The sequence below is a fragment of the Hakea prostrata genome, chromosome 6 (assembly GCF_041222555.1).
Source record: "Hakea prostrata isolate BN-2017 chromosome 6, UWA_Hpros_2, whole genome shotgun sequence".
NCBI classification, from domain to species: Eukaryota; Viridiplantae; Streptophyta; class Magnoliopsida; order Proteales; family Proteaceae; genus Hakea; species Hakea prostrata.
The window spans coordinates 23,261,279-23,288,312 of NC_142605.1; the positions used below are offsets into that span (position 1 = coordinate 23,261,279).

The 27,034-nt window shown below is 37.7% G+C and overlaps 3 protein-coding genes and 1 pseudogene across 4 annotated transcripts; all 4 read left to right on the forward strand.

Moving 5' to 3' along the window:
* The first annotated feature begins 1,828 nt into the window (after nucleotides 1-1,828).
* Nucleotides 1,829-3,014, forward strand: LOC149012712 (thaumatin-like protein 1b; annotated as a pseudogene). Its single transcript, XR_016173936.1, has 2 exons — nucleotides 1,829-1,932; nucleotides 2,110-3,014. The product of XR_016173936.1 is annotated as a thaumatin-like protein 1b (transcript).
* Nucleotides 3,015-8,837: 5,823 nt separating this feature from the next.
* LOC149012713 (early nodulin-like protein 15) lies at nucleotides 8,838-10,013 on the forward strand. The gene is made up of 2 exons (XM_089157654.1): nucleotides 8,838-9,018; nucleotides 9,469-10,013. The coding sequence occupies exons 1-2, from the start codon at nucleotides 8,838-8,840 to the stop codon at nucleotides 10,011-10,013; spliced, it is 726 nt and encodes a 241-aa protein (XP_089013780.1).
* A 3,190-nt stretch (nucleotides 10,014-13,203) lies between these two features.
* On the forward strand, nucleotides 13,204-14,327 carry LOC149012714 (thaumatin-like protein 1b). The gene is made up of 2 exons (XM_089158391.1): nucleotides 13,204-13,322; nucleotides 13,487-14,327. Exons 1-2 carry the CDS (start codon nucleotides 13,259-13,261, stop codon nucleotides 14,161-14,163), a joined length of 741 nt encoding a protein of 246 aa, XP_089014517.1. The 5' UTR covers nucleotides 13,204-13,258; the 3' UTR covers nucleotides 14,164-14,327.
* Nucleotides 14,328-21,072: 6,745 nt separating this feature from the next.
* LOC149012715 (thaumatin-like protein 1b) lies at nucleotides 21,073-22,178 on the forward strand. The gene is made up of 2 exons (XM_089158372.1): nucleotides 21,073-21,151; nucleotides 21,284-22,178. The coding sequence occupies exons 1-2, from the start codon at nucleotides 21,088-21,090 to the stop codon at nucleotides 21,958-21,960; spliced, it is 741 nt and encodes a 246-aa protein (XP_089014498.1). The 5' UTR covers nucleotides 21,073-21,087; the 3' UTR covers nucleotides 21,961-22,178.
* The last annotated feature ends 4,856 nt before the right edge of the window (nucleotides 22,179-27,034 follow it).

Genomic DNA, 27,034 nt, shown 5'->3' on the forward strand with positions numbered 1-27,034 from the left:
CGATTAAAATCCAGTAAGGGCACCTCAGGTCCAATAAAATAAAATAAAATAAAATAAAATAAAATAAAATAATATTACGACTAAAATCCAATAAGGGCAATATTATAAAATTCTTAAAAAGTTAGAGACAATTGGTTAAGGGTAATAATGTAAAGCCATAATACAAGGTAGTTTAGAAATTATAAATTGTCTAACCATGACTTAACGGAATGGACAATTGTGCCATTTTATGAGACATTTTGGGGTGTCTCCACCAACGTTATATATTTTTGGGATGTTTGTAATTTTTGCTATACATTTTGAGGTATCCTTGAGATTTCCCCAAAAGTTTTTAATTCAACTTCTATGACCCTGTGCAATAAAAATTTCATTTTTGTTATTTGAGACTGATAGCTTTATATTAAGGGGAGATGATTTGTTTCCCCATGATAATATGAATCCATCTTCGGCCAATGCCCCTGATGTGAAATGTTGTGCGCGGGGTGTGCTTGAGTATATTTCAAAGATTCAAAGGAAACACCATGTGTACATCTGGCCTCCAGGCGAATTGTTAGATTCACCACTTGCCTCAATGTATTGAGGGCTCTTGAAACATTTTGGGAGAAAGCTATATAACCCATAGACTACGTTAATGGCAAAGTTCTTGAACCAATTGTAAACTAATTGAAGCAAGATAAAATTTAAAATAAACTAATTGATGAATTAACGAAAAACCACGGGGGGCCAAGGGGCAAGGCCGCCAAGGCCGAAACCCGGGAGACCACCCCGGGGCCCGGGCGACACCGGTTGTTGGGAAAGCCTGAAACCGGGGGCACCAAAAGAAAAAGAAAAAAAAAGAAGCAATATATGATACGAGTATTGTGTTGTGTGCTCCTCGAATGCTCCTTTAATAGACACATGAGTAGATAATTACTACCATAACTCCCTTTACAATTTTAATTTGAAACAAATAAACCACCATAACCTCCTTGGGGTTTTCAAAAATACCAGTTTTTTTGCATAGCCACCTTATCTTCTCAGCCTCATTCAAATGTACTGAATCCGGTTCACCTCCTCACATTGGTTTAGTGCATGGTTTAGCCCAATTGGTTACCTCTCACAATACCATTAACTTGGGCCAACGTAGAACTAGTTCTCATCCAAAGTTTATTATTGAACCAGACTATGATTTTGTAATTTTTTTGGAACAACAAGACTATTACATTTACCATAATTAAGGAAGTGTCAAACTCATGATTTCTTTCACAAAAAGCTGTTGGTCATGACCAACTGTAATTAATCCTTTGATGGTAAAACATAAATAATTGTTGTCTCTCAACAAAAATGGGGGGAAAATTTGAAAACCCTAGAAGAAGTCTCTCCAACTAATTAAACAATCGACTATCCTGGAGAAAACTCTAAAATCTCTACAACCTGTCGAAGAAAAGGGACAACCCGAGATAACCTCCGCCCTGAAGCTCTGCTCCTGTGACTCATTAACAAGACGAAGTACTCCTCAAGGAAACAAATTGTCTTCCCCCCCTCCAGTGCTCTGTCCTGATCTTAGACGGGTCAAATAAGTTGAATGAAAGGACCAACTGAGATACATGAATATCATATTCTAGCCAATCAAGCCTTGCTTGACGCTTTTTCAAACATGTGGTGGGTGGAGACTGGAGAAAGAGAATCAACCATAGCACATGTCTTATTGTCTTATTTTCTTAACGTGCCACTCTGACTTTTCTCCCCTTCCGATTACTATTTCTTCATTCTAGACTGACTTTTCTCACTTCCTCCGTTATAAATACCCACCTTCTGGTGAGGAAGGTCATAAAAATAAAAGTATATCCCTTCTTCTAAAGTTCAAACACAAGAAGCAGCAGCTAGCAATGGAGTACTCAAGAATGAATACGTCCTCCCTTCTCTGTGTCCTTCTCTTCGCCTTTGTCTCAGGTTTGCTCTTATGGTTTATTATTCTTTGCTTTTACACGTTCTTTCTCTTTAACTTTCATGCTTAATTTTGTTAGTTAACTTGTTTTCTATGGGATTTCTTGAGTGTGTTTTGTTTGTGTTCTTTTACATGATTGTGCATCCGTTTCTCTTAACCTGTTTTATATGGGATTCATGCAGGAGGTTTGTCACTCACCTTCACCTTCAAAAACAACTGTCAGTACACAGTTTGGGCAGGAACATTAACAGGAGACAACAAAGCCCAACTTTCTCAGACTGGTTTCGAGTTGGCAACGGGAGCTTCAACCTCCGTTGATGCCTCAACTGGGTGGTCCGGCAGGTTCTGGGGTCGAACATACTGTTCATCTTCAAGTGGCAGTTTTAAATGTGAAACTGCCGACTGTGGCACTGGTGCAAGTTGAATGCAATGGTGCTGGTGGAACTCCACCGGCCACCTTGGCAGAATTCACTGTAGGAACCAGTGGTTCAGACACAGAATACTATGATATCAGTCTTGTGGATGGATTTAACTTGCCCATGTCAGTGACTCCACAAGGTGGATCTGGTGATTGCCAAACTGTGGGATGTTCAAGTGATATCAACTCAGATTGCCCTTCTGAGCTAAGTGTTAAAGGGTCAGATGGAACCACAATTGCTTGCAAAAGTGCCTGTGAAGCATATGGGACTGATCAGTATTGTTGCACTGGTGCCTATAATACTCCTGAGACTTGTCCGGCCACGAGCTACTCTCAGTTCTTCAAGAACGAATGTCCTCAAGCTTACAGCTATGCATATGATGATACGACAAGCACATTTACATGCACTGGTGCCAATTATCTCATCACCTACTGCCCTTGAAATTGATGATCGATCTCAGCTGCTTCGATCCATCAAATAAATGCATTGGTAGCATTCATGATTCATAGATCCAAGCAATTCAAAAGCTTTTATAAGAATAAGAGAGAGAGAGACTTGGTCGTACTACTGTACAATTCTCTCCCTTTGTTTGTAAGCTATATTTAATTAATAAATAAATAAATGAACAGATTGCATGTTTTATTATAAACTATAACTGATTTGGCGTGAGCTTTATTTGAAATCTTTGTTCTGATTTATGTGATTTATTTCCGTGAAACAGAAATCATGTCCTTTTACAAGAATGCTCAAGACTCTTCAGAACATCTACTATGTCCCACCTAGGGGTGTAAACGGTCCGGATTCAGTTCGGATAGTGGTAATACCATATCCGCATTCTATTATATTTGGACGGATTCGAAAAATATCCTATCGATTTTTGGACTGGTTCAATCGGATTATAAGATCCTACTATAATCTAGGCCTATTGACCAATTCTTCGTCTAGTTAGATGCATGTTTTACTGCTAGCTTTCTTATTCTTTTGAACTAGATCAATTTTACATGTGAAAGATGTCTATGCCTATTGAAAATACATCCAAAGATACTTCTTTATAATGATTTTATCTAGGCATAAGGGATGTTTTTGAAATTTCTTATTGTTTCCATAGAATTTTGTGATGCTCATCATTATTTGATACACATACTGTAAGATTTTTGGGATTGTCTTAATTCTATATATTTGTTCCATATTAAGGCTGTAAAGTAAGTAAATACCTCCAGTTTCTAATAATGTTTTAACAGCATCGTTGAAGATGTGATGGATTATTACAGGGATGGAAATGCTTTTCTTTCTCTCTCTTGTATGGTCACGTGCATTTGCACGTGTCAGTACTTAACTAGTATAAATAGATGTATTTAGTATGATTTATGATCTCTATTTCTAATTAATATATCGATTTAAACATAAATCCATAAATAGATTAAGGGTTGTTTATGTTTAGAGTTTTTTAAATGTGGGTCCCTTTAGTGGACCTCAAATTAATATTGGGTCCCCTTAATGCAATATATTATGTGTATGTCCTAACCAGACTAACACCATTAGTCGCCGTTAAGTATATCGACTTTTAAACTTGGAAGGACCAAAATGTCCCTCAGGTTATATATATATATATATATATATGGGTGAGAAACAAATCTATTTAGATAGAATTGGGTGAGGAAAGCAAATTTATTGAGAAGAATGGCAAGGAAAGCACGAGGAAATAGGCCAACAGTCTGACTTGCCACAGACAAGGCCTTTCGGGCTAGAGTATGAGCAACATTGTTGACCACCCTAGACACAAATGAAAGGGAGAAGTTGGGGAAATCCGACAACAATTTCCACATGTCCCCGACAATGGTGGAGACCTTTGATAAGAGAGGAGAACATCCATCCACCATGTTTACAAAAGATTTGCTATCAGATTCTACAAGCGCATGAAGAAAACCTTGTTGAATACACTCTAAGAGGCCCGATTGAACAACGACGGCTTCACCCACCAAGATTGATGCATGCTGTACCGGGACAGAAGGAGCCCACAACACCTCTCCCAGATGATTACGTATCACTGCACCATGACCACCTCTAACCAAGTTTTCAATCCATGCATAGTCACAATTCAACTTGACAAAAGGTTGCATTGGAGGATTCCAAATAGGTTGAACAACCTGAGATTGGTTATGTGTAGCATTATTGCCCTTCATAAATTCCAGATGGGCAGATGAGGCCTTATGCATCCCCAGTCCTCACCTTTGAACACCAAGGCATTCCTGGCTAACCATATGGACCAGCAGACATAGAAGACCATGCTCAATGGCTCCATTTCTACTTGATTCAAGGGGAATGTTCTCTTATGTCAATTGTTGAGGATTTCAACTAGGTTTCCAGGTTGGGAGCTATGAGATATACCGGAAAGACTACACCCAAACCAAATGGCCCTTGTAAACGGACATTCAATAAGGATATGGTCCATTGTTTCCAACTCTGCACCACATCTTCTACAACCTGACTTGACTTGCACTTGCCTCTTATTGAGATTTTCAGTAGAAGGGAGGCCTTGGGCTACAACTTTCCACATGAGGGATCTTACTTTCGGGACACACTTTGCTTGCCAAATTCTCCTCCATCCATGTTTTTCTATAAACTCCCAATACTGCCGCCTAGAGAAGGAAGCCAACCCCATCATCTGAGCATCTCTCTTATTTTAGAGCACATGGTAAGCACTCTTAAATGAAAAGACATCATTCTTTGCACCACCTTGGATTAACTTGTCTTGGGTATGAAACACACTCAGTTGAATCTTAAGGATGTCCTCAACCTCAGCATGATTAAATAGAGATTGGAGAACCAATAGCTTTCATGTGTGTGCATTTGTATCAATGAGGTCAGATACCAAAATGCAATTTTGTTGTAATTTGGTGGAGAGGAGATCCGAAAATTGGGAAGTGAGGGGACCCAAGTAGAATTCCATATATTGATGTTAGCACCATCACCTACTTGCCAAATGAGACCATCTTCTAACGCTTGCTTTCCTTTCATAATGCTTTGCCATGCCCAAGATGGATTATTTCCAACTCTTGCCTCAAGAAGAGAATTGTTAGGAAAATAGAATGCCTTCATAAATCTTCCCCATAGAGTATCTAGCTCATGTAATAGTTTCCATGCCACCTTGGCAAGGAGAGCTTTATTGTGTATGATTGGGTCCATAAAGCCTAACCCCCCCCCCCCTTTCTCCTTGGATCTACAAAGACGAGTCCAAGAAATCCATTGGATCTTCCTCTCATCTTGTTGTTGGCCCAAAAAAATCTTCCAATCTCTTTCCTTGTGTAATTCAATTGGTCGCAGGCAATGCGATGTGAGATGCTCCATATAAGGCTATAGAGCTCACAACGGATTTAATGAGGACCTTATGGCCAGCATGGGAAAGGAGTTTCTGCTTCCACCCTTGAAGTTTCTTTGAGACCTTCTCCCCCACATCTTTAAAAAGCTCCTTCTTAGATATGCCGAAATCTGTAGGCAAACCTAGGTACTTTGAAGGGCCCTCCCCATACTTGATTTTTAAAACCCTGGAGAACCATCTGTTGAATCTATTGGGCGTATTAGGGCTGAAAGTGAGGCATGATTTTTGTAGATTAACTTCCGACCACTAGCTTTGTAGTAAGAAGTCAAGCAGGATTGCAAGTTTGTCACCTGGTTGAGCTTAACTTCGAAAAACATCAAGCAATCGTCAGCAAACAAAAAATGAGTCATAGGAGGAGCCCTACCTAGAACCTTGACCCCTTGGATCAGCCTACTCTCTTCGGCCACATTAATAGAAGAAGATAACACTTGAAAGCATAATATGAATAAAAATGGTAACAATGGGTCCCCTTGCCGAATGCCCCTAGATGGGATAACAGAACCCTTAACCACCCCCATTAACAAGAAGAGAATAAGAAACAGCAGAAAAATGCATTCCATACCAAATTCTCCCATTGGCTACAATACCCCAACCTACATAGGACAACATAGATAAAAGGCCACTCAAGTCTATCATAGGCCTTCTTCATATCAAGTTTAAGTGCCATAAAATTCTTTTTACCATTCTTTTTGTGTCTGATGTAATGAAAGAGCCCATGAGAAACAAAAATGTTATCTGGAGATCAATCTTTCGGGACAAAGGCAGATTGGTTTGGGGAGATGATATCTAAAAGAGACTCCTTCAATCTATCAACGAAGATCTTTGAGATGATCTTTATCACCACTCCACAAAGGCTTATGGGCCTAAATTGCTCAGGAAGTTCCGGATCTTGATTCTTTGGGATAAGGAAAATGAAGGTTCTGTTGATTTCCGAAGGTAGAGAGCCGAAGATGAAGAAATTCTGCACCACCTTGCAACTTCCTCCTTAGTTATGTCCCAATATTTTGATGAAAGAAAGGGAGGAAACCATTGAGACCTGGAGATTTGAGAGGGCCCATAGAGTTGAGGGCGCTCAAAATTTCTTCTTCATCTGGACACTTGTACAAAGCTTCATAAACATCATCAGACACCACTGGTTCCATTGAGGACAAAATTTGCTGTAGAGCCACATTATCGATTCTTTGGGATGTAAGAGCTTCCCCAAAATGAGAGAGGAGAGCTTCCACTTCTGAGTCTAAGTTGGTCCATCTTACATCCGCCTTCTTCAACTTGATGATCCTATTGAAGTGTCTCCTTTGAAGAGTAGATGTATGAAAAAATTTTGAGTTCTTGTCTCCGCATCGGATCCATTCAAGCCTAGACTTTTGGTGCCAAAGCATTTCTTCCTTGAGCAATTCCTCATCTAGCCTTCTTAATAACTCAGATTCCTCTTCTTGATCAAAGCTACTATTCGGCCTATTTTGTAACATTTCCAACTTGAACTTAATTCAGTTGTTGAATATTTGTTTGGATTCTCCCAAACACATTTTGATTCCATTTTTTCAGAGCTTTCCTACAATTTTCCTCCTTCTAGGTGATGGGAATTCCTTCATCTAAGACAATGTGGTGTGCCCATGAACTAGAAATAACTCTCTTGCAGTCAGCATGAGTTCTCCATACAACTTCAAACCTAAAGGGCCTGGGGCTTGAGGTCCCCTTGTAGTATTGATCACAATGAGATTATGATCATAATAAAAGGAAGGCTGCACAATGATCAACGACTCACACTAACTTAGATCATGAGGCTTCATCCGGACCGTAGGCAACTTAGTTAATGCGCAACGCTGAAGCAAAATCCATGGTAATGAAGGAAAACAATAATTAAAATTCTTTGACATTAAGTTTGAATCACATCTATCATCTCTAAGTGACACATTCCGTACTTTCTTATCACATGCTCAATGAAGTGCATTTATATGAAGGAATTTGATTTTATGAAAGTCTCAATTAGAAATGATACATAAAACACCTCTTCTCGGTTGTCTTAAACCCCTTGTTTGTAGGTCTTTTCTTAGAAACCGAACACATTTTTATATATACCAAAAAATGAAATTCCTCTATTTTGCATGAATTGTATATAATTTAATTATATACTGTCCCAGACGTTTGCATGGATGCTAGGTATATGCATCAATCCAATAATCATGGAAAATCATTTTATTGTTACTTTTAGAAAACCAATTTACTATTACTTTTTGTTTGATTTCAAACATTGAGGAGGCTTTATCAATTTTATCAAGAATAATTATTACAAGATATAAAAATATATATATATTACAAAAAAAAGATTTTGTTTTTAGAAATCATTACCAGAAAATATTCGGGTTTTCGCGCCTTCTCTCTGCACATGAGAACCAGATCTCTCACGTGCGAGATGCATCGTGCAAATCGAATTTAAAAAAAACAGCTCTCAGTCTCAATTCTGTTCATTTAAGAAGAAAAAAAAAGCTCTCAGTCTCATTCTCTCTCGCTCTGGAATGTTAGGGTTTATGGAGTTGCAATGAACATCCGCCGTTGCCGTTGAATTTCTGATCGGTTCCGATCGATTCTAAGTCTGTCTTCGTATCTTTGGCAAGTGAAAAGAGGTGAAATTCGATCGAACCCTCAATTCTTTTACATTTTACGAAGAAATTACTGATCGGATGTTAGTTAGTACATCGGTGAAATCTGCTTGTAACTCTTTTTGACAGATTTCTCAGATGATATTGATTGGATTCAGTTTTTTCAAATTTTCATATCTTCGATCTCTATATTGATTTCAAGGTTTTATATTGCCAATCGTCTTGAACGGAGATCTTTATAGCTCACTCTAGTTCTAATCTTGCGTTTCAGTGAATATTTAAGCATTTCCAGAGTTTTTTTTTCTTTCTTTTTTACTTCTTACTTTTTCTTTATTTTTGTTATTCGAACAGAAGCTGAAACTCCAATTGATAATAGATTTATGTTTAAGTTTCTGTTTTTCTAATCGGATCATCCGTTAATTTCTGTAAGAACTAAAAGAGTATTGAGTACTGCTCGTCCAATCACTCTGCTTGAGTGAACTTATTTGCAGGTTCCCTATCCTGAAGAGATGATGATTCCAGTTCGTCCTGCATGGGCAATAAAGGCGATATTTGTAGTCCTGTTCTGGTCAATCCTTTTCCGCTGTGTCTCCGCTACTGATCACACCGTCGGTGGAGAAATCGGTTGGGATATTTCATCTGACGTGAAGAGCTGGGCTTCGAGCACTGTGTTCTTCACCGGCGACAACTTAGGTGCGTTTGCTTTCCCGCTAATGTGCGCCGTAAATTACAGAGATTAAAATTATTTGATTCTCAACTGTTTTTCTTTTTTTGCCGGAACTATCCTCGGTGATTGCTGAAATTGATTCGTTTTTAAGGGCACACATGTCATAAAAATTTGATTCCTCTTCCCTCAAATTGAAATATCCCATTCAGACCTTTGTGATTCCTCAAATATTTCTTACGTGTAAGGATAATTTTGTCACTTTATACTAGAAGTACGCAAGGAGCTGAGCAAAAGGTAATTAAGTAATTCAACTACAGCCACCTGTCATTGTACTCCACAAGGAAAGACGCATGCATTTCTGTGTTCTGTAACTTCTGTTACGATTAAGCTAGGGTATTTTGGACATATCATATAACCTGACATTCCTAATTTCCCAAAAGCACGATTAACTGAAAATGCTTTACTACAATTTGCAGTGTTCGTGTACACGCCCGAACACGATGTGATCGAGGTGGAGGAGCAAGGCTACATTCAGTGCCAGATACGAAGCCCAATTCGCACATACAACGATGGTGACACTGTGATCCCTTTGATGAACCCAGGCACCAGGTACTTCGTGTGCGGCAGGCCTGGTCATTGCTCTCTGGGAATGAGGATTCAAGTCGACGTTCTCCCTCGCCCTCAAAGAGTAGCTTCATCTCCAAGCACAGAAGCTGGAAATTCCAACACTACCGCTGCATCTCCTGTTGGCTCCGGTAACCGAGTAGAGGGCCCTGGTGTAAATCCAAATAAAAGGCGCAGTGCTTCGCCGCCTGAAAACCCTCCTCTGCCACAAATTTCAGATGATCAACCTCCTCAGTCACAAGAAAATCGTAATACTACAGGGCGTCCGAGTCCGAATGGAGCTTCACAGAGAGGGGTGGTGTTGGCTTCATGGTTGGGTCTCTGCAGGTTTACTGCTACTACTGGCTGCTTCTTCTATTCAAGCTTTATCGCCATCTGCTACTTCGCACTTCTATGATTTTACGTGATTTGGTTCTTGTAAGAGAATCTGTGACTCAGAAACTCATAACTCAGTTACCCACCTTGACTCGGGAGTCAACTCAGTTACCCACCTTGACTCGGCAGCCAACTCAGTGTTAGCAATTAGTGCGTTTACTAGTTTCTATAAAACTGTATGACCTGAATATCTTTCAATATACGAAATACTAGTTTCATCATGGTATCAGGTTCGGAACAGGGCCTCTACCCTTTTCTTTTTCTTTTTGATCTTGGTTGGTTTCATCATCTTTGTGATGTCTCCGTCGCCTGCTATGCTTCCGGCGTCCTCGCAGCTGGTTTTGTTATCGAATTTGTCATCGGCGCTTCCGATTAAGCTGAATGATTCCAATTTTCCTTTGTGGAGAGCACAATTTCTCCCTTTTCTCATTGGGTATGATCTGCTGAGGTATGTTGATGGGTCGTTTCCTTGTCCCTCTCTTCCAGCCACTGATTCGTCTCCAGAGGTTCTTGCATCTGGTTCTTTGACGATTTCTCTTTGGAAGTGACTAGATCAATTGGTGTTAGGATGGCTAATTGCATCGTTGTTTGAGGGCACTCTGCCTCACATCGTTTTTGCTAAAACCTCGTCTGAAGCGTGGGAAATAACATTGAACACAGTATATGCATCGCGCTCCAAAGCTAGGGTTCTTGATTTGAAAGAACGGTTGTTTCATGTGCAGCATGGCTCCTCTTCTAGCTCTGATTATATTCTTCAGATTCGAAGTCTTGGTGATGCCCTAGCAGCAGCTGATACACCTGCTTCTGATGTTGATTTAGTTCTTGCCACTTTGAGGGGTCTTGATGAATCTTTTGAAAGTTTTTCAACGTCTGTAAGACTTCGTGCAGATCCTGTTTCGTTTGCAGATCTTTGTGGTCTTTTGTTAACTCATGAGTTGCATCTGAGTTCTTCGGCCTCTACTTCTGTTAGTTCTATTTTAACTGCAAATATTGCTGCTACGAATGCCTCTGTTGATGTGAGATCTCAACCTTCTGCGAGTTGAAATGGTATGTCATCTTCTGATTTTCGGTCTGGTAGAGGAAGAAGACCTTGGTTTCGTTGTTCGTATGGCAGAAATTCTGGTCTCTTTGTAGGTGGTCGATCTGCGGGAAGATCTGTTTCTTTCTCTGATCATTCTAGTGCAAATGGTTCTAGTTCTGGTGAGAATTTTTCTCCCTCTTTTTTACATGAGCATCGGCCAGTATGTCAGTTGTGTCGAACACCTAGTCACTTGTGTGCCCAATGTCCTCAACGGATGGAAACAATTCTGAGAAAAGCCCCTTGAAAGGGTGAGATGAAATCGGATAGGATAGGCTTGAGTTTGAAAGCCAAGAGCTTTGCCAAGATCTTGTAAGCTACATTCATTTCCTGTATTTTTTTTTACATTAGTTACCAACACAACCTTAGACATCGCCTCAAATTGCTAATGCCCCCAGTTGTTAAGCTTCGTTATTTAATTGACGACGCGATATCTTTGTATTTTTCAAAAATTCTCAGAAATACCCTGAAATTTGTTATTATTTATTTACCCTTTATGTTGACTCTTTGAAATCCAAAATCACTAGAATATATTGGCAAAATTGGTATTTATATGATTTTTTAAAATGAATGTAATATCATATTTTAGCATCCTAGTTCTAGTGAAGCACAAAATGGACATTACACATCCAACCTTAACAATATTTTAACACCATTACAAGTGAAGGGGAAAATAGTAATTACATAAAAAACAAGATTCAATTAGTAATAAAGCTACAATACAAGGGGGCATTAGTAATTATCCCAACTAATTTTAGAAATTTTAATAAACTTTTGTGACTCAGCCTAATAAAAAGAAAAATTGAACTGATAGCTTTATATTACGGGGTGAGGTCTTGTTTCCCCAAAATAATATTAGTCAATCTTTGGTCATCGCTACTGATGTGAGATGTCATAGGCAGACATGCCAGAGGATAACTCAAGGACTCAAAGGAAACACCATGCGAACATGTGACCTTCAGACGAATGTTGAATTCACCTCTTGCCTTGGCGTATTGAGGACTTTCAAAGCCTTTCTAGAAGAAGGTTGCATGACTCATGGAGTCTCTTAATAGTAGACTTGAATCAATTATAAACTAATTGAAAAAAATATAAAATCTATGATAAAATGATAAAATAAAGAAGTACATGATATGGGTATTGTTGTGTGTATCCTTCTCCAATGCACCTTAAATAGACATAGTGGTAGTTAATTACTACCATAACACCCTCTACAATTTGAATTTGAAACAAATAAATGACTGTAACCTCCCTTGGGATTTGTCAAAACTACCACAACTACTAACCACTACAACTTAATTTTACATAACCACCATATATCTTCTCAACCTCATCCAAATGTATTGAATCAAGTTCACCTTCTCATATTGATTTAGTGGTTTGGCCCAGTTGATCAACCTCTCACGATACCGTTAACTTGGGTCAGCGTAGATATGGTTTTCATCCCAAGTTCATTATTGAACTAGGCTACAACTGATAATATTTTTGAAACAACCAGACCACTACATATACCATTAGGAAGAGTTCAACCCATGACTTCTTCACAAAGAGTTGTTGGTCATTACCAACTAAGCAACCATTTGATTATAAAACATAAGAATTTTTCTCGCTCAATCAAATAGGGAAAAAAGGAAAAAAATGAAAAACCCTAGAAGTCTCTCCAACAAAACAATGACAATCCTGGAGGAAACTCCAAATCTCTACAACCTTCCCGCCCTATGAATTTCTGATCTGTGACTCTTTTTCTTTTCTTATTTTTTATATTTTTTTTTTATGAATTTCTCATTAATAAGACGAAGTACCCTTCAGGAAACAAAAAAATTTCCCCCTCCAATGCTTAGCCCTAATCTTAGACGGGTCAAATAAGTTATTTGAAAGGACCAACTGAGATATATACATGTATATCATATTTGCCAATCAAGCTTGATTGACGCTTTATCCAACAGGTGGCAGGTGGAGACTGGAGAAAGAGAAACAGCCATCGCACAGGCACAGGTCTTATTATCTTAACGTACCTCTGAAAGACTTTTCTCCCCTTCCCATTAGTATTTCTTCATTTTAAAAAGAGATCTGAATTGATACGTATCTCACTTCCTCCATTATAAATACCCACCTTCTGGTGAGGAAGATCATAAAGTAAAAGTATATCCCTTTTTCCGAGGTTCAAATACAAGAAGCAGCAGCTAGCAATGGAGTACTCAAGAATGAATAAGTCTTCCCTTCTCTGTGTCCTTCTCTTCACCTTTGTCTTAGGTTTGCTCTTATGGTTTACAATGATATTTTTTTTTTCATTTATCTTTAATAGTTTTGTTAGTTAACCTGTTTTATCTGAGATTCTTTGAGTATGTTTTGCTTGTGTTCTTTTTCATAAATTTTCATGAGTCTCTCATTAACCTGTTTTATATGGAATCATGCAGGAGGTTTGTCACTCACCTTCACCTTCAAAAACAACTGCCAGTACACAGTTTGGGCAGGAACATTAACAGGAGACAACAAAGCCCAACTTTCTCAGACTGGTTTCGAGTTGGCCACGGGAGCTTCAACCTCCGTTGACGCCTCAACTGGGTGGTCCGGCAGGTTCTGGGGTCGAACATACTGTTCATCTTCAAGTGGCAGTTTTAAATGTGAAACTGCCGACTGTGGCACTGGGCAAGTTGAATGCAATGGTGCTGGAGGAAATCCACCGGCCACCTTGGCAGAATTCACTGTAGGAACCAGTGATTCAAACACACAATTCTATGATATCAGCCTTGTGGATGGATTTAACTTACCCATGTCAGTGACTCCACAAGGTGGATCTGGTGATTGCCAAACTGTGGGATGTTCAAGTGATATCAACTCAGTTTGCCCTTCTGACTTGAGTGTTAAAGGGTCAGATGGAACCACAATTGCTTGCAAAAGTGCCTGTGAAGCATATGGGACTGATCAGTATTGTTGCACTGGAGCCTATAATACTCCTCAGACTTGTCCTCCCACAAGCTACTCTCAGATCTTCAAGAACCAATGTCCTCAAGCCTACAGCTATGCATATGATGATACGACAAGCACATTTACATGCACTGGTGCCAATTACCTCATCACCTACTGCCCTTGAAATTGATGATCGATCTCAGCTGCTTCGATCCACCAAATAAATGCATGGGTAACATCCATAGATCCAAGCAATTCAAAATTTTTTGAAAGAATAAGAGAGTCCTGGTTGTACTCAATAATTCTCTCCATTTGGCTGTAAGCTATATATAATAAATAAATAAATGAACAGATTGCATGTTTGGGGTGAGTTTTATTTATTTTTTTGGTAAATAATATTTCATTCATGAACAAAAAAAAAGAGACATACAAAAGAAAAGAAAAATACAACAGATAGATGCATGAAATCACAAGGTTCGATCTAAACTAAGGAGCAGAAATTGATCAAATTGTCGTACATACATGCAATAGACATGGTCATCCAAGCTAAAGAATGGGTCAAGCCCAAGAAACTCTTAGAACGAAAGCGTGAGTTTTATTTCAATCCTGGATTGATTTATGTGCTTTATTTCCGTGAAATAGAAATCATGTCCTCTTACCATGAATGCTCAGGATTCTTTGGAAACTTGTCATACGAAATCTACTGTGTTTGTCTCCTCCTCCTCCCCCAATCACAAAAAAAGAAAAAGAAAAGAAAAGAAAAGAGAATTTACTGTATTGGAAATAAAATTAAGTCCGTTTCATTATATTCTATGGACTATTCCTTTATTGTTTCTTAGAGTATCTAGATGGTTTTTCTTCTCTTTTCCATTTTTCCATTTTTTTTGAGAAAAAATAGCTTTATCAGTGACTACCTAAAAATATAGGTTAAAATCTGCAGTATTTCATGCCATTAGTTTCCAATCGATCTAACTCAGCGACGGCTGGTGGCAAGCATGAGGGGAGAAGATGAATTTGAGTGAATTCAGGTCTGCAAAAGAATTAAACTCACGTCGATGATGAAAAAAAAAACAACTCCTTAACTATCCAACAATGTTTTGAGGTATCAATCTGGTAACTCCCATTCATCATTTGCATCGCTATTTCTGAATCCGATCATCTGAATGTGATTGAGATGCATCCTCCTCGTCTTGTGGATCCCAACTCGAATAGTCATAAGCTCGGCATGTAACATGTCTTAGATGTTCTTCTTATACAAGAACATGATTGGAACTCAAGAAATAAAGTTTTTCTTTAGTAAATAATCTGCAAATAAACTAATGAACCAAAAAAAATATGCTTAAGTTGCTTTTTGTTTTTTTGATTGATTGGTAAACAAACTTTCATTCCAAAAAAGGGAATAGCAACAAAGCTTCGGACTTACTAATGTCACAAAGCCAAGGAGTGGATGTTTTCAAGACATAATGACCATATAATATACAAAATAAGGGGTAAGGGTGAAAGATGACTCTTGAGTCTTGACTTGGTATCTGCTCTAAGAACGTTGTGCCATGGTGGTCCAAATTAATGCATGAATAATCAATGATCGATTAGTCAGGCATGAATAATAATTGAATGTGTATCAAGTTTTCATGTGGGCAAGGTCTATATATGGACAGACTTGAAAAGAAGGCTCTTGACTTCTTATGGTTTGGTTTACATCTATATTTACTTGAAAATTATTTCAATATATCGGACTTTTATTTCATGGAAAGAATAAATTTTTATTTTTTTATTTTTTAAATTTGAGGTTCATTCGGGCCAGCTTATGTGCACCTTGATTACATTTTCAGGTTATCTTTCTATTTTAAGGTCACCCCAAAATTATGTCAAATTAGTAATGACACTCCAAAATTCTTAATTTTGCAAAATAGTACACTCTCGTAGAAAATTTTGTTAAGTCGTGGTTCGATAATATCACAATTCTTAAGTTGCCCTTAATCTCTAGTGACTTTACATTGTTGTCTCTAGTAAAATAGATTTCTAAATTGTAATAATATCATAATTCTTGTAATTTGTGGTTTTAATTCGAATCTAGGGAGATTAGGATTGTTTAAGGGTGCTATTGCCGTAGGCAACAAAGATTGTAAAAAAAATGTGTTATTGTCCTATTAAGCATAGATTTTAAGAGTTTAATTTTCTATCCACCATATTGAAAGAGAATTACTAGTGAAATACTCTGTTAAGGCCAATAGATAAGTGAATGTAGACTTGAAAAGTCGAACTATTATGAAACTCTTGTGTTGTGGGTTGATTGCAATTGTTCATTTACTTTAATTTGTCTATTAATATTGATTTACAATTAAATCGAAAAATTAGACTAATTCACTAGTTGCAACCTATTTATGCCCCTTTGGGTTGCATTAACAAGACCACCTCTACTGATTCTTTCTGAATTATAACTTGTACTCTTAAGAAAATTCTCACAAAAGTTAGAAATATAATTTCCCAGATTGAATTGACCCGAAATTTTCTCACCATCCAGAGTTGTTAATTCTCTAATATTCGTCTTTCGCCCTTCACATTTCACCGACATGATTTTATTTTTATTTTTTTTAATTTCTATCACTCTCTTTGGTCCACATATTTTTATTTCTTTCTCTTTTAGTTTATTTTCTTCCTTTTTCCCTTGAATTTTTTTCTATCAATGCTTTCTACTATTTTTTTTTTTAATAATGTTGAATACATGTTTTCTACTTTTTTTTTTTTTTATTTGAATGTTGAATAGCTATTGTATGAAAGTTTACTGCTGTTTTTTTTATATTATTATTAAATTATGTATTTTTATTTGTGGTTGATTTGTTGAAGTGAGAGAAATATACTTTTAATACACCAAATTAAATTAAATTTTAAATTCAAACCCAACGAAATAGAAACTCTATCCTGGAATTCAAAACACAATAAAATATGAGAGTTTTAACTTTGCCTTATATCCAGACTCTTACACGTGCTTGAATAAGATTATGTATATTTGAAATTTGAAAAGTTTGTTTAAATCAAACAATAAATAGAACACTTCCACAAGCAAACAAATCTTGAAAAAATTCATTCTCTTTGAGTCTTCCTTTGAACTTTGAATTCAAATCTTGAAAACATAATAGAAAAGAAACTAGGAACAAAACAGGGAATAATAGGCTTATAAATCGATCGAATTTTATAATAAGAATGGTGAAAATAATTTTTTTTCTTTTTTTGGTAATCCAGTGAAAATCTGTTACAATTTTACAGATGGAAGATCAAATTATAAGAAAATACGATTTAAATATAAGTTACAATCTTACATAGGTTATTTATTTCTTGCCAATTTTTTTTTTTTTGGTTTGCCAACCCCGGTTTCTAAGGCTTTGCCCTAGTTTGCATCCACAAGGTTTCGATATCGGAACTTTGCTTAAGTGGACCAAACTGCTTACCACTTGGACCAACCCCCATTGGTTTTTCTTGCCACTTTTGATTTACTCCTTAAAAAAAGAAAAAATAGAAAATGAAAGATAACAATTAACTAATACAAAAATTTGTTATTAAAATTGAAATTACTTTTAAAATTGGTTATGAATTTTAGAAATTTCTAAAAAATTTACTCCTAAAACCAAAAAATAAAAAGAAGAAGAAGTCACTAATATAAATATAAAAACTTATCAAGTAAATCTCTGTTTTTTTTTTTTTTTTCACTTGTAGGGAGTTTTGAAATACGTGGAGCTCCAGTTGACACTCGGGCAAGGGGTACATATAGGCACAATTTGCAAGTTGTTCAGGCATTGAACAAGGGTAAATCTAGAAAGAAGTGGGTGACTTTCGTTTTGGATTTAGTGAGTGGCGGTGATCTCCCGAAGTAGACGACAAAAGTAGAGGTGGAGCCATGTCACATCATACAGCAACGATGAGCTGTACGAGACACCCCAGGTGGGGGGGGGGGTGTGCGTCATGTTGGTTTAGTGATGGCAAGAAGGAAAGCATCCCTGGAGGGGATATGGGCCATGCAGTAACGTGTGGTGGATACACATAGACGGATAATTGCAGAGAGATATCATCAATGGTTTTCTTCAATGTGGTTTTTAAAATTCAAGCCAAGGTGGAGATTGTTGGGTTTGGGTGTCTTGTATTCTGTGAGTCTATGTAATTATAGTCTTAGTTGTATTTGTAATTGAAACAAGGTTTGGATCAATTAGTAGTACTGGGTTAAAGTTATAATTATATTGGGATTAGGGTTTTAGATTTTCCTATAAATAGTCTATGTGGGATAAACTAGGTAAGGAGGCATGCAAATGGTAGCACTTTGTGGGTATGAGAGTGGTGTAAGGTTTTCTGAAAGAGTGGAACTTCATTTCTCTTTGGTGGACGTAGGCAAAATTTTGCCAAACCACGTTAAATCCCTCTTTGGTGTGTTTTGCTTGTGTTCATCTTTGTTTGTGGTTGTGCATCCGTTATCCCTAACAACATTTGTAGTAAAGAACTCACAATAATAACTAGGGGTGTCAATGGTTCGGGTTGGGACGGTTTCGGGCTGGTGATGTTTGGGCTGACCAACGGTTTGGGCTAACGGTTTAGAATTCGATTTACTAACAATTTGGGTTTGGGTTTCTTAGTGGTATGTTTTGAATACCTTGTTGATATGTGAAATTTATCAAGACTATGTGAACATATATAAGCATTAAGTTATCTTCAAGTCTTTTGTGTTGGGTGTTCAAAACCAAAAACTTTTTTTCTACAAAGAAATAAAACTTATAAAACTAATTTACCAAAGAAAGCTGGCATCTTGATGAATTTTAGTGGGTTGTCTCTGCTTATTTCCTCCCCCCCCCCTTCTTGATACTTGTAAATATAGATCAAAATAAAGTATTAAAAGATTTTCAAATGATAATACACTTGATATATATTTTCTAAACCCATCTTCCAAATGGTGAAAGCTTTGACAAGCTTGTTGTTTGCATATTCCAAAGCAAAACTATTAAGGAAAACAATGGATACTTGGAGGTTTTAATGTCTTTTACATTTAAATTTATTTTATTTTATTTCTTTATAACGGGTTTAACGGGTTGGTTCGAGTTCGGGCTATTTCGGGCCAAACGGTTCGGGCTAGTGGGCCACACATGGGCTGGCCCAGCCCAGCCCAAACCATTGCGGGTTGAGGTTGTTCGCCCAAACACAGCCCATTAAGCTTCGGTCTGGGCTGGTTTGGGCTATAGCGGGCCAGTTCGGTCCGGTTTTAACAGTTCGGATTAGGTTTTGACACCCCTATTAATAACATTCCTAATGAAAATTGCAAAAAACAGAATTGTTGTAACAGGTTTGTGGCCTTCCTTTATCATTCTCTGGGAGACGATAGGCTGGGAACGCCATTATGCAAGGACAAGTAACGCACTGATCAGCAGAAGAGAAATATAAACAAGGTTGGTGTAATGCACTAAGTAGAAGAGAACAAATATATGCTAGGTCGGTGATGCATGAATCTGTTGTAAAATTCTAAATATAATGGATATATTTTTTGGATTTTATTGGAATTATTAAATTGTCTTTTTTTTTTGTTTCTATATTTGGAAAATTTTGCCCCACATAAAAACTGAAATATTGGGATTTAAATTAATTAATTAATAAATTCTTCCGATTAATTACAATTTATAATAATAAGACACGCTAATGTGTCTACGAGGTGTACGAGAGAGGACGATGGGAGAGCAGTGAGATGTTTGTGTAAACAACATTTTTTATAAGGGGTCTGGCTGATAAATTAGGTAACTTAGGGCATGAGACTAAAAAAATTTCTTAATAAAAATATGCAAAATTATTACATGAGTAAAGTTAAAATGGTAAAGTTACCAAAAGTTCAAACAAAACCTTATATATCTCTCTCCAACCTCTAATTTGCTCTTATCTTCACTTTCATAATATTTTAAGTATTTGTTAATGTAGGGTTGCTCGATTGATAAATCCAACACCTCTTAGCGAAGAGGTAATGGGTTTGATCCTGACAGCATATGTAATTTCCCAATCACCTATATATAAAAATCTTCCATATATAAAAAAAAAAATACATATTTTAAGTGTATCAAAACTTGTCAAAACTAATAAAAACCAATCTAACATATCTTCAGTAAATAAACCAAACAAATGATATATAATATATTATATCTAACTAGACCAAAGCCATTTCTGTTATATAATATATTATGTCTAATAATAACCAAACGATTATTATTTATCGTTTATAATCTAATATTATAATTGATGTTGCATAAACAGGCTGATCAAAGAGACAAAGACATAAATATAAATTATGCCAAAGGAAACCTTGGTTTCTCAAACGACTTTCTTTACAGACCTTCCTCTTCTACCCTGCCAGGTTGATGGACTTGCAAAGTTTATGGGGAATTCTTTTCATGTTCTTGGAAGGGTTGAAGATTATCCACTCCCTCCCCGAGGATTGTGAATCTGAACTCCCATGACTCCCAGTAATGTAAAGAAAACTGAAACCATTACAAATTCCTTCATTGGATTCGAACTTAGCTCTTGGTGCAACAGTTGAAGAGGTCATGGTGATCTTTATTCATAATTGTTTTGGCCGACATTTTACTCATGAAATTTGCTCTTATAGAACTGATGCTGCTGCTTAGAGCTTAACATAACCACAGAAACGGGTGAGAGCATAATAGAAGTTGGTCTTTTTCCCTCCCTATCAGGTTCTGAGGTTCTGATCTTATGACTCATCAATAAGACGAAGTACTCTTCAAGGGAAAACTTGATTTTTTCCCCCCAATGCTTAGCCTGAACTTAGACGGGTCAAATTAGAATTTCCATCACATTTGTGTCGTTCTGCAGTCTCCAAGTTTACTGCAAGCCTTGATTGACGCTTTATCAAACAGGTGGTGGGTGGAGACTAGAGAAAGAGAAGCAGCCATAGTACATGTCTTATCATCTTATCATCTTATCGTACCTCTCAAAGACTTTTCTCCCTTTCCCATTTGCTACTTCATCATCCGAGAAAGATCAGATCTTGATTGATACGTAACTCACTTCCTCCATTATAAATACCCAACCCACCCTTCAGTGTTTCAAACACAAGCAGCAGCTAGCAATGGAGTACTCAAGAATGAATATGTCCTCCCTTCTCTTTGTCCTTTTCTTCACCTTTGTCTCAGGTTTGCTCTTAATGGTTCATTATCTTTGTTTTGATGTCTCTTTTTCTCTTTAACTTTCATAGTTTTGTTGATTGATAAAAACCATGGAATGCTCTAGGGTTAACTAACCTGTTTTATATGGGATTCATGCAGGAGGCTTGTCACTCACCTTCACCTTCAAAAACAACTGCGACTACACAGTCTGGCCAGGAACATTAACAGGAGACAACAAAGCCCAACTTTCTAAGACTGGTTTCGAGTTGGCCACGGGAGCTTCAACCTCCGTTGATGCCTCAACTGGGTGGTCCGGCAGGTTCTGGGGTCGAACATACTGTTCATCTTCAAGTGGCAGTTTTAAATGTGAAACTGCCGACTGTGGCACTGGGCAAGTTGAATGCAATGGTGCTGGAGGAACTCCACCGGCCACCTTGGCAGAATTCACTGTAGGAACCAGTGATTCAAACACGGAGTACTATGATATCAGCCTCGTTGATGGATTTAACTTGCCCATGTCAGTGACTCCACAAGGTGGTTCTGGTGATTGCCAAACTGTGGGATGTTCAAGTGATATCAACTCAGTTTGCCCTTCTGACTTGAGTGTTAAAGGGTCTGATGGAACCACAATTGCTTGCAAAAGTGCCTGTGAAGCATATGGGACAGATCAATACTGTTGCACTGGTGCCTATAATACTAGTGAGACTTGTCCACCCACAAGCTACTCTCAGATCTTCAAGAACCAATGTCCTCAAGCCTACAGCTATGCATATGATGATGAGACAAGCACATTTACATGCACTGGTGCCAATTACCTCATCACCTACTGCCCTTGAAATTGATGATCGATCTCTGCTGCTTGGATCCACAAAATAAATGTCGTAGCTAGCATCCATAGATCCAAGCAATACAAAAACGTTAATAAGAATAAGAGAGAGAGTGTATTGGTTGTACTGATGTGCAATTTTCTTCATTATTGTAATTAAATAAATAAATGAACAGATTGCGTGTTCTATTATAAACTACACCTGATTAGGCGTGAGTTTTATTTCAATCTTTGTTTGGATTGATTTACGTAACTATATTTCGGTGAAATAGAAGTCATGTCCTTTTACAAGAATGCTCAAGACTCTTCCGACTGATCAGTATATTGTTGCACTAGTTGCCTTGTTCTCACCTATAAACAGGAAAGAACCATGTAGTTTGTTATTAAATGAAGAATCCACGAACTGAAACACACCATCCACGATGCCAGTGACACCATTGGAAGAACTGGAGCATGAAAAGGAATCGTACAGAGAGGTATGGTAAGGGGGGACTGCCTCCGTCCAGAAGGAGGAGTTGTATTCACCGAAAACGGAAACCTTAGCTTGAACCCAGTGCCTCGCCGAGACCATGATCGCAACGCGTTCTACGTACCACAGGCACAGAAAAGAGATAGCAAAATTAAGCTCTTATGATTATTGCAAGGCAAGACCCACACCTGAACTAAGGTAGGGTAGCACCCATTGGCCTTTTCCGTACTCGGACTATTTAAATATATCTTTAATATCCCCGAGAAAAGATGGGGGAAAAGTAAAAAAAACGAAAAACAAAAGAACATCTGGTTGGAACCAAATGGAGTTAGGATTTAAACTACAATAAGAATAATTAGTAAAAATCAGTGGAGTCGCCATGTAAAAATATCAGTGGTGAAAACCCTCTGGATCCAACTTGTTGAGACGTAACTTTGGTTTCTTGAAATAAAACCAAACTAACTTTTTGTGTGTTTGTGCAATGGTCGTCCGTTTATCTATATAGAAGTGGGGTTGCTTGGGCTCCGGCAAGGTCTTGAGCTTGGGTGAACGCTTGTTGTCACACAGGATGTCATAGAAGGGTTTCTTAACAGCTTGAAGGGCGGAGGCTCCTGGAACATGCAGGTCTTCTCGACCATGTCTTCTTCCATAAGAATCTGGTTTATGTACTTAAGAAACACAACAGAGAAATCGCAATCTTGAGGGCATTCTTCCTCATGAGGTACTAAGATCGGAGGTGGAGCTTCGGGGTCATCACCAGTGTTTTCAGTAGGATAAGCAAGCAATGGAAGGTCGACGAAATTACTGTTTAGCAGGGGTTTTTCAAGTTTGAGCCAGTTGCCGAGGTTTTTTTATAAGAATTGGACTAATCATCAGCTCTGTATCCACTCATTGGAGCAAAAAGCTCAGCAAGACACAAATCCATAATCATCCACCAATAACCACGGTGAAGGTTACATCGAATGGAAAAGTGTGGTAAGAGTTGCAGAGGGAGAGTGACAGTCACAGCTTCAAGGGTTGGAGTGGTTGCCTGAGAGTCAAAAGTGTTAAGCTTCATAAGGTATTAGGAACATTCGCTTTAGAAAGAAAATAGGATTTGTAAGGGAAAGTATTTTGGTCATTAAATAATTTGGTCTCCCTAGGTTTAAAATTTGAAAACACTTTGGTGGGTGACGGTGTTAGTCTGGTTGGGATCCAAACATAATATATTACATTAACGGAACCCAACATTAGTTTATAGTCTACTAAGAGGACCCATGAGTAAAAAAACTCAACAAAAACTAAAGAAAAAGAAAATCTACTATATTAATAAAATTAAGTATGTTCCATTACATTCTATCAAGGATTCGGTGTATAGGTTCTTAGAGTATCTTAGATTTTTCTTTTTTGGGGGGGAGAAAAGGTAGCTTTGTGAAGGAGTAACTAAAAATATAGGTTAAAATCCACAGTATTTCATGCCATTAGTCCCCTTATGAACTAACAAAGGGATGGCTAGTGGTAAGCATGAGGGGACAACATGAATTTCTTGAGTAAATTGAGTGAATTCAAGCAGAAAATTCAAACAAGAATTAAATTCATGAAGATGAAGCAAAAAGAAGCAACTCCTAAAATATCTAGCAGAGTGTCGAATTTCATACACCATATAACCAAGGGATCGATCTGGTAACTCCCATTTACCATTTGAATCATTGTCTCTGAATCCCATCTTATCTAAATGTGATTGAGATGAATGTCGTCGCCTTGTGAATCTCAATTAGAACAGCCATAAGCTCAGCATAAAGGATAAGCCTTTGAATTCAAACTCAAATTCCGCATAACCAACTCTATTCTCAATTGATTTTAACTCCAACCGATCAAGAAGAGTTTGAGTTATGGTTAAAATGTCAAGAAGTTGTAGAGTTCTTATTGTAAGCAAGTTGTAATTCAAATTGTTATGTTTTTACCTGAATTCTTGTACACAATTTGGAAGGTGGACCGGCATTGACATATTTTGGTCGGCAACCTGAAAGACCCTTTTGCGAATATCTATGGCGGAAGCAAAGGGCTTGGGTAAATATGCTGAAGCCCAGAGCCCACCATTGATCTTGGTCTATGGAGGGGGTGCGAGGGTGGGGCTCTCATGGTACGGTATTGTATGATCTAGCTCGATGGGTCAATCCGTTTACCCGATTGGAGTTTATATATATGTATCTTATGTTCGTCTACTACATTATTGAGAAATTTGAGATTTTCAGTTAAGGTTTTGGGTGAGAGTTATTGTAACATTATTCTTGGTGATTGGTTGTGAGATCTCCTTATGTTATTCTTCTACATAGTGGAAAAACTCTTCTTCTTCACCCATGGATGTAGCATACCACATCGGGTGTGTGAATCACATTAAATCTATGTGTGTTTTCATTTATGTTTTTATTCAATTCGCTATTTTGGGGTGTTTGTTTTAACACAAATTCAAATATCAAATTGTAATTCAAGTAATATTAATCTCCCACTCACAAATCTAAGTGTGAAAGAATTATCTCTCAAACGAAATTATAACTCTCAATATGAATGGTGCCAAGACATCCTACCCGAAGTGCATGCAACCTTTCGAACTAGCTGATGAGCCACAGTATTACCACATCAGAACAAATAAAATTAATGCTGAGTTGATTTTCAAACTACATCCGTCCATAGCATGAAAATGATTTGTGTTTGGTATAACATCAAAACCAATATCATTCCAAATTTGTCAAGGGTTTATCCTGGGTTTATACTTTCCAGCTACCAAATCGAATTTTCAACCCATCTGCATCAGATGCTGTGATTACAAGTTCCGTAATATCCTTTTTCTTCTTCTTTTTCCCCATCCTTTTGATAAAATTTGGGCTTTGCGAATTGTATATATCCCCTCATTTTGAAGATAATCACTATCACATACATGAATACATGTAGCTAGTAATATTTTCTACGAGCAAAATAGAAAACGCATGCATGCATCTTTTCATTGGGTGACTAGAACTAAGATGTCAGGATAAGATTTCCTCGATGAACTGATGTTACGTGTGTTTCATGCCAACTCAATTTAAGATCAGCATCTCCAATCTTAAAACTACATTTCCAACATGAGCAGCCGCTCGCCATATTCAAAGCGAAGAAACTCTTGCCTTCCGTAACAGATGGGGCAGAATAGTTCAATTTTTCACTTTATATTCTTCATTCTTGACTTTATAATTTTGTTTTGGAAATAATGACCATGTAATATACAAAATAAAGGTCCAAGGTTTATATACAAACCGACTTGAAAGAAGACTCTTGACTTCGTATCTGCTCTAAGAACGCGGTGGTCCAAATTAATGCATGATAAATTAGTCAGACATGAATAATCCTCATACACGGAAGACTCTTGACCTGTCCATAGAAGACTCTGGACTTCCGTATAGTTTGGCTAATATATATCTACATTTACTTTGAAATTATTTCAATGGAACTTCTTTTTCAGGGAAAGAATAAAAAAATTATAATCTTTTGGATCTGAGGTTCACTAGAGCCTGGTTATGCATACCTTGACTACATCTTTAGGTTAGCTTTCTATATATAATTTAAAGAAAAGATTTCAAGAACACTCCAAAACTATGTCAAATAAGCAATGACATCCACAAAATGTTTCTTAAATTTGCACAATGGTATACTCAGGTAGAATATTTTGTTAAGTCGTTGTTAGATAATATCATAATTCTTAAATTGTCCTTAATCTCTGGTGACTCTACACTGTTGTCCTTTAGTAAAATAAAATCCTAAATTTAATTTTCTTTCCTCCTCCATGAGTTCCTTATTTTACCTTTGTTTGTCATTTTTTATATTATAAGATATAGAATACTACAACTAAGGGTATATTTATCATTTTCCTTCCTCTCCCACTCATCCTCCCCCAACTTCCCTCTTGGGCTCCCACCCCCTTCATTCCCTTGGTGATTCCATCTCCAACCCATCTTCTATCCCAGCCCACCCACTCCCCTAATTCGGCCTACTTCTCCTCTATTCTTTCTAGCCCAATAATACCCATCTCTCCCTCTCTACCAGCCCAGCAATTTTGGCCCACCCTTCAAAACTCTTCCCAAGCCAATCCCTCTCTTTGCCCAGTCCCTAGTTCTTCTCCTTGCACCACCCCCCCTCCCCCCACTCTTCTACCCCTTTCATCATCTCCCCCCCCCCCCCCCCCGCACTTTTATTGGTACATCATTCCGAAATTGGGATAACCAACTTTCTCAAAAGTTTGTCCAACTGTTTCTCGACCCCCCCTGGTGCTCCTATTCCCATGAATTGAGGGAGGGTTGTTCCTATTGCTCAAAACCCTTCACCTTGTGTTACTAATGCTTGCATTGGTGATGTCGACTTTGATAACCCTCCTCCATATACCTCTGATTGGGATGGTGATCAAGACGGGTGTAGGAGAAGTACTCGTATCCCCAAAGGGCACTACAAAGTGGATGAGACTTCATTGTGAATTTTAAGTCTCCTAGAAATACAAGAAAAAGAATAGGCAAAAAATTAAACCCATTCTTCTTAGCTCCCCCCCCCCCCCCTTATTTTGTTGCCAGATGTAGTACCCTTGTGGGCCTTTGCTTGTTCCTTTGGT

Excerpts from the sequence above, each read along its gene's own strand:
- LOC149012715 (XM_089158372.1), top strand. The coding sequence starts at position 21,088 with ATGGAGTACTCAAGAATGAATATGTCCTCCCTTCTCTTTGTCCTTTTC. Across the intron at positions 21,152-21,283 it reads TTTCTTCACCTTTGTCTCAG|GAGGCTTGTCACTCACCTTC; the intron begins GTTTGCTCTTAA and ends GGATTCATGCAG.
- LOC149012714 (XM_089158391.1), top strand. The coding sequence starts at position 13,259 with ATGGAGTACTCAAGAATGAATAAGTCTTCCCTTCTCTGTGTCCTTCTC. Across the intron at positions 13,323-13,486 it reads TCTCTTCACCTTTGTCTTAG|GAGGTTTGTCACTCACCTTC; the intron begins GTTTGCTCTTAT and ends GGAATCATGCAG.
- LOC149012713 (XM_089157654.1), top strand. The coding sequence starts at position 8,838 with ATGATTCCAGTTCGTCCTGCATGGGCAATAAAGGCGATATTTGTAGTC. Across the intron at positions 9,019-9,468 it reads CTTCACCGGCGACAACTTAG|TGTTCGTGTACACGCCCGAA; the intron begins GTGCGTTTGCTT and ends TACAATTTGCAG.